The 7,931-nt window shown below is 43.0% G+C and overlaps 1 protein-coding gene across 1 annotated transcript; it reads left to right on the top strand.

Annotated features, from left to right (window-relative positions):
* Positions 1–7,034: 7,034 nt before the first annotated feature.
* On the top strand, positions 7,035–7,484 carry LOC112097301. The gene has a single exon (XM_024182486.1). It carries the CDS (start codon positions 7,035–7,037, stop codon positions 7,482–7,484), a length of 450 nt encoding a protein of 149 aa, XP_024038254.1.
* The last annotated feature ends 447 nt before the right edge of the window (positions 7,485–7,931 follow it).

Raw genomic sequence — 7,931 nt, forward strand, 5'->3', positions numbered from 1 at the left:
CCGTGATTGGTTTGACAGTCTCGGACAATACAGACAATTACTATATCTCCAGCACCCTACTGTCTCTGCTGCTCTCATGGACATTCATTCCCAGTTTCTTGGAGAACCTGCAGCTATCTTTGCCACTGCTCGTAAAGAATATCTCCAAATGAGATGTTGCTCGATGCAGAGATCTGACCTGCATTATCATTTCAAACGCATGTCTGCCCTGTTCCATAAAATTGGTGGTATCAATGACCACACCCTCAAGCATGTCTTCTTGTCTTCTTTGCCTGAAGAATTACAACCTGAAATCCGTCGCCAGATTGCTAATGCCCAGCTCGACATCAATAATCTTTCTCTTGGCCGTCTCTTCCAGCTGGCTTTAGTGTCTCTTGATTACCTCTGTGATCAGAAGAAATTCTTCCGAAACCTCATGAAAGACAAAGAAGGATTCCAAACCGCCTGCAAGAAACCCTACTTGGAAATCAAGTGCAAAGACTCTAAGCATTGTACTTGTCCCTCCACGAAGAAACACCACAAAGTCAGGTTTCACAGAAAATCTTCCAGAACTCCACAGTCACACCCATTCCCTAGGCGTCCCAAAAAGATTCGGTACTTCAGAAGACGACAACCTTCTGAGATCCTTGACCGACGAAGAACAAAGAGCAGATGCTTCATTTGCAAAAAGCTCGGACATTTTGCTAAAGAATGCCCTAAGAACCCTAAGCGGTCTCAACGCTTAGTTCAACAGCTTCAATCCTTACATCAGTTCTCTCCTGATACTCCAGATACTCCTCCACAGATTTACTACCAGGATTCTCAGGATCCTGAAGATGACTTTTTACCGCTCAGTCAACTCCTCCAAGAGTTTCAGACTCCACCAGAACAAGGCCAGTCATCACGAGTCATTTCACAATCTGAGCCCATCATCACTCATCCACCATCACAATGCAGATCTCTCTGCATTCCCGGGATTGTCCATGCTAAAGTGTGCTGGGATGAGGGGTTGTGTGGTAGTGGCTGATTTGTGGTTGAGCAAAGAAGGCGGCTGTCTCTGGGTGACGGAAATATGGTCGGTGAACTATGAACACGGATGTGAATTTTTCAGCTTCATGAGAAGGGATGGTGGAAAGATGATGGTTGTGACTAAGCTGCTGGAGTTGGGATCTCCATTGAGGAATAGGAGAGAACCATTCTAACAGAGTCCATAACAGAGAAGTAGCCTTGGAAGGATTATTGAGGGTGTTGACTGTGTAGGCTAAGGGGATGATTAACTGAGTTGCATGGAGTGCAGTTAAGCACCAGAAATACCAGAGTTCATCGTCACTGATATCCCGGACAGAGGGGATGAAGAATCCGGTGAGGAAGAGATTCTCGGGATGAAAAGTGAGGAACTGATTGTGAGGGTTTTCTTCAAGGAAGAAAGCTTTCATGTAGTAGCGGAAAAGAAATTGTTTAGCAAACTCCTGAAGGCGGTAAAGGGAAGGAAAAGTTTGTACAGGCCGTGGGAAGGTCTTTTGGGTAAGAGCCTTAGAAGGCAGAGAGGTAGCAGTAGATCTAGTAGCCATGAAGATCGGGAAGACTGGGGAAGTGTAGAAGATTGGAGAGGCAGGTGTCTGAATGCGAGATAGGAAATCTGGAATGAGGTTCTTTTGTCCTTTTATATGTGCAACATCAAATTCATATCGGGAAAACCATTCCTGCAACCGAAGTAACTGGCTGTTGGGAATCGTTTTACCTTTAAACTGGAGGACTTTAGGGAAAGAGGAATTATCCAATCTGATCAGGAATCTATGGCCAAGGAGGTGGTATTCGAACTTTTTGATGCCGGTTTTTACGGCAAGAATCTCCTTGTAGATCGTGTGATAGTGCTGCTGGGCTGGACTAAAATGTCCACTAGCATGTCCGATTAGATATTCCTTTTTGTCGATCTGTTCAAGCAACAGGGCTCCCCATGATGTGTCTGAAGCATCAGTCTGTAGGATACGTTTGCCATCTGTCATGATCTTGAGTTGTGGTGGATTCTGGGCTATCTGCTTTAGCCGCTGGACAGCTGTAGTGTGACGGGAATCCCAAGAGATAGGATTCTTTTTTAGTAAAGCAGAAAGTATACTTGTCTGCTGGTCCACATGAGGCAGGAAATCGCGGATGTAGTTGATGATGCCAGGCTGGTAGAATCCATTCTTTATCTGCATACCGAGATATTCTACGGTATCTGTGGCAATTGTACTCTTTTTGTCGGAAAGCATAATACCGTAGTGAGCTATGATATCATGGAACTGTTGGAGTAAAACTTGATGCTCTTCTGAAGTACCTGAAAACAGAAGTAAATCGTCAATATAAACAAGGGTATGGTGAAGGAGGGGCTGGAAGATTTGGGTCATGGCTTTTTGGAAAATGGATGGTGCAGTTTTGAGACCAAAGGGAAGAACGGTCCATTGGTAATGGGCATTGGGAATACAGAATGCAGTTTTATAACGTTCAGCAGGGTCAATACCCAGCTGCCAAAACCCAGACTTTAAGTCAAACTTAGAAAATATTCTAGCATTTTGGAGGTAGGTAAAGATGGAATTTTTTCGAGGTAAAGGAAATTTATCATCCTGTAAAAACTGGTTTAAAGGCTGATAATCAATAACAAGACGCTTTTTACCCCGTAATGTTTCGGCACGTTTATTAACATAAAAGGCTTGGCAGGCCCACGGAGAAGTTGTGGGCTCAATGAGGCCTTGGGCGAGTAACTCTGCACATTCTGTTTGGGCTAACTGAAGCTCAGAAGGAGGCATACCCGGATGGGTTGCTTTGGTAGGATTAAGGTCTTCATTAAGCTTAAAAGGGAGCTTAACGAAATGGGCTGGATTTTTCCACAGAGGATGTGGATGGGCAAAGGCCAAATGATTTGGAGGACAAAACCTTAGTAACTGGGCCGAAATAGACTGATAATCAGGAGGGGACTGGGCCAAATGATAGAGTTTGAGCTGGTCTGTGTATGGTTGGAACATGGACTGGAATCTGAGACCAGTAGGAAGGACTTGAATCTTTTGGGCTTGGAATAGGATATCAAACCCAAGAAGAAGATCTTTGTCAGGTAGGCTAGACCCGATTACATGGGTCCAAACTGTGAGCTTTGGGAATAGCTGAATTCCAATTCTAGACTTGGTGCGGAGCTTTGTAGAAAACAATTTTCCACTAGCAGCACGGAAATGATTTTCATTTGAAATCCAGGTTTCATGCGGCAAAATAGCAGGGTTTAAAATACTGCGCTGAGCGCCAGTGTCTATGAAGGCAATAGCAGGAATGGGCCGACTGTATTTGGATAACAGGATTTGAATTTTGACGGAAGGAATGGGTTGAACTGACAATTGAGTGGAGGATGAAGGTACTGACTGGATGTGGAAGACAGGGGAATAGTCTTCTGGTTCAGTAGATGAGGTTGAATCTGAATCTGAATCAGAAGTGCCAAGGGCAAAAACTGTATCCGGATCAGGACTTTCTTGTTCAGAGTATAAAAACTCAATTTGGTCAGTATCAGGAGAGAACTGATGTAAGGATTGAAGCTGTTGAACTAAGCGTTGAGACCGCTTAGGGTTCTTAGGGCATTCTTTAGCAAAATGTCCGAGCTTTTTGCAAATGAAGCATCTGCTCTTTGTTCTTCGTCGGTCAAGGATCTCAGAAGGTTGTCGTCTTCTGAAGTACCGAATCTTTTTGGGACGCCTAGGGAATGGGCGTGACTGTGGAGTTCTGGAAGATTTTCTGTGAAACCTGACTTTGTGGTGTTTCTTCGTGGAGGGACAAGTACAATGCTTAGAGTCTTTGCACTTGATTTCCAAGTAGGGTTTCTTGCAGGCGGTTTGGAATCCTTCTTTGTCTTTCATGAGGTTTCGGAAGAATTTCTTCTGATCACAGAGGTAATCAAGAGACACTAAAGCCAGCTGGAAGAGACGGCCAAGAGAAAGATTATTGATGTCGAGCTGGGCATTAGCAATCTGGCGACGGATTTCAGGTTGTAATTCTTCAGGCAAAGAAGACAAGAAGACATGCTTGAGGGTGTGGTCATTGATACCACCAATTTTATGGAACAGGGCAGACATGCATTTGAAATGATAATGCAGGTCAGATCTCTGCATCGAGCAACATCTCATTTGGAGATATTCTTTACGAGCAGTGGCAAAGATAGCTGCAGGTTCTCCAAGAAACTGGGAATGAATGTCCATGAGGGCAGCAGAGACAGTAGGGTGCTGGAGATATAGTAATTGTCTGTATTGTCCGAGACTGTCAAACCAATCACGGAGAGAGCCAGTAAATCGGGAGACAAATTCTTTAAGAACTGTAGAAAGTTCTGCATCAGGTTTAACCATCTGTAGATCTAACCAGGCAGAGAGTTCCTGGAGACGTTCACGCCACCGAGCCGGTGGAAGATCATCAAAGGTAAACCATGGTCCAGCGCCAGGGGCAACTTTAGTTCGAATTCGTGGAGGAGGATTAGAGTTGTCTCCTTCATTTTCTCCTTCAACATCGGAAGGAATGTCAACATAGGGTTGGCCAGGTTCCCGAGGAGGGGGATCAGTAGTGGTAGACTCAGCATGATCCGCCATAAGAAGACGAGAAATATCAGTCAAGTGCTGTTGGGATTCATCGGAACTGAAACTATGGGGCTCAGAAGTCTCAGTGTTAGAATCAAATGTGTCGACTGAATCAGAGGGACTGGATTCTTCTGAGGATCGGTGAAGCTGGTCAAGGTCTGGTGCAGTGATAAGGTAAGTCTCAGTAGGCTTCTTTTGTTCGACTTTAGAAGGAGATTCCGGAAATGGAGGTAAGGCTGAGGTAGATGGAAGGTCAGGGAATACTGGTTCATGTATCTGAAGGGGTTTTTGGATAGCGTTTGAATACATAGGACGAACTGGAGGAGGGATAGACACTGTAGGAGGTGGAACAGGGCGTCGAGGAGGTCGAGGTTTAGGTTTTGTAGGTTGAGGGTTCAAGTGGTAGGTCATGGGAAAGACTTTCTCAGGAGTATAATCCCTTGGAGTAGTAGGGAAAAAGGACCTGAGAGGGTGATATGGTTCTGTGGGAAAATAGGATAGGGGAGCAGTATGAACTGCTTGACGCCGTTGGTTGTCAGCATCAATTCTGGCAATTTGAGCTTGAAGCTGTCTGATTTCTTGCTCTTTTCGAGTGAACTCATGAGAATTATCACCGCGGGCAATCATGGCTCGAAGGTCACGGTCAAGCTGTGCAACCTTAGTATGAAGACTATTATACAAATTGGTCAACTGGTCTGAGAGGGAAGTAACCCTTGTTTCAACAGCAGAGGATCTGTGAGCGATCTGATCAACTTTAGAGTGTAAGGAAGTAAGAGAAGCATTCTGGACTCTGGCATTCTGAGTTTGCCAGTTAAGGACTGCTTCAAAAGGCTTGGGTTCTTCAAGATGTCCACCGGAGGAAATAGGAGAGTTGACAAATGGTTTGCTCCAAACCTGGTGCTTTTGGTCTGAGCGTTTCTCAAGAGGCGGGTACTCAGAACTATAATCTGAGGCAGAGGCAGATGAGAACATCATGCAGGACACCATAGGAGGTGTAGGCAGAAGACCAGCCGAGGACCGGACTGGTTTGCATGATCTGGGCTGATGTTTCTGGATCCACTGAAGTCCTTTGTCGTAAAGTGGCAAAGGAGGTGGATAATCGGGTTCATCATCATCATCTTCGGGCAAATATAATTTGCAGGCAGGATAGATAATTTTCTTCTTTTTCGATCTGGAAGAATAATCATCCTCATCATCATTACATGGACAGCCGGGATCACATCGGCCAGAGCCGGGAACATCCCATAAGAAATGGCCATCAATTTTGTCTGGGTAAACAGGAGTACCTTGGGAGGTGAAGGACATAATGGGTAATAGTTTGCCAGAAGGAAGGACTTCTGGAATAATGTCAACAGGTTGGACCATGGAGCAGGTAAAGGATAATCGGGAAGGTTCTGCAGGGGCAGAAGGAGGAGGTCCATGCTAAAGGATGTCCTCAGTATGATGGCCCTACTTATCTAGAACAGTGCACCTTATTCTGTGAACCTCATGGAGCCAATTGCCACAAAAGCTGCGTCAACTACCGCAGATTTGAATCCAGCTCCAGCTCAGATGATTACGGGATGAATCTATCCTCTCCGTAATCTCCGCCGCATGTCTTGTCTTTTATGTAAAAGATAAAGTTAGGGGGTCCTGTCCCTACTTTACTTTATTAAAGTAGCTTTTATGTCTTGTCTTTTTATGTAAAAGATAAAGTTAGGGGTCCCTATCCCTACTTTACTTTATTAAAGTAGCTTTTATGTCTTGTCTTATTATGTAAAAGATAAAGTTAGGGGTCCCTATCCCTACTTTACTTTATTAAAGTTGTTTGCTTTATGAAAAGATGAGGGTCCTGTCTCACTTTTCAAAATTTGGCTTTCTCCCGTTGTAATCCCTATATAAGGGAGCCTCCTCTTAGTTTTTCACTAAGTAAGAGGTGAGCCTTAAAGTAATATATTGAGTGTTCTATTATCCATGTCTCTCTAAACTCCTCTTTCTTAAGTTCTATGGAGCTCTGAAATAGATAAGAAAAAGAATAAGGAAAATTTTAAAAACGAGTTTGTTCAAAACCAAGTTAGTATGCTCTACACTTGCCTTTGTATGAAGGATCCTGTGTATCAGAACACTTGAGACGGTCTTTAGCTGTTTTCTTATCTGGTTTGGTACCCGTTTTAAGCTAAGGAAAGCTGTTTTAGGGTTGTATAACCTAGCAAAGAAAACTGGTTTGAAAAGTCTCAAGTTAAACGGAGTGGTATCAGAGCCCAAAAATGATAACGATAATTATTTATCATGTCTCTACATGAAAGTAAATAATCCAATGGGTAATTGGGTCTAGTAAGTATAGACATGACTTCCCCAACGGATAGCTTGTCAAAGCGGAACTAGATTATTGTTACAATAAATTAAAATGCATTTATGGTTTTATGCATTTTTGTCATTTATTGTGAATATAATTTCAAATTATTTATGCATGGATGTTTTATTTTTTAGAAAATGTATTCCCTGAGCCCACTTACTATTATTCTGAGTCAAAACAAACTCACTGGAGAGAACTATATAGATTGGAAAAGAAATCTATTCATTGTCCTGACTGCTGAAAATTATAAATATGTCTTAACCCAGCCATGCCCTCCAGTTCCAGCGGATGATGCTCATAGAAATCAGAGGAGGCTTTATGAGAAATGGCAAAAGACTAATGAAATGCCAAAATGCTACATTTTAGCCTCGATTTCTAATATTCTGCAGACCAAACATCAGAACTTGGAGACTACCACTGAAATAATGGATAGTCTCCAACAGATGTTCGGGCAGAATACTCGCTCCGCGAGACAAGCAGCGCTGAAAGGAATTATGAACAATAAAATGGGGAAGGGCACAAGAGTTCGTGATCATGTCCTCAAAATGATGGACTATTTGAATGAGGCTGAGATTCAAGGAGCATAAATTGATGATAACTCAAAGATAGACATGGTGCTAGAATCTCTGCCAGAAACATTCAAGGAGTTTAAGGTCAATTATAACATGAACAAAAGAAACATAACCTTAACTGAATTCATGAGCGAACTCCATTCTGCTGAAGAGATCTATCGTGCTGAGAAATCTCTGGGAAGCATAAATATTGCTGAAAAAGCTTCTTCTTCTATACCTAAGTCGAAAGGCAAAGTTAAGAAGAAAGCTGGGAAAAAAGGACCGTCTACCAAGAAAGATGGCAAGCCGAAAGGCAAATGCTTCAAGTGTGGACAGATAGGTCATTGGAAAAAGGATTGCCCTAAGATTGTGAAATCAGGTATGGAAAATCTTTTTGTAATTAAAGTCTGTTTAGTTCAGAATCCTATTGACACTTGGGTGTTGGATTCAGGAGCAACTAATCATATTTGTAATTCACTTTAT

Source organism: Citrus clementina, unplaced genomic scaffold (genome assembly GCF_000493195.1).
Source record: "Citrus clementina cultivar Clemenules unplaced genomic scaffold, Citrus_clementina_v1.0 scaffold_6, whole genome shotgun sequence".
Classification (NCBI taxonomy): domain Eukaryota; kingdom Viridiplantae; phylum Streptophyta; class Magnoliopsida; order Sapindales; family Rutaceae; genus Citrus; species Citrus x clementina.

Bases quoted from the DNA above. Each gene is read 5' to 3' on its own strand.
- LOC112097301 (XM_024182486.1), top strand. From the start codon at position 7,035: ATGTATTCCCTGAGCCCACTTACTATTATTCTGAGTCAAAACAAACTC.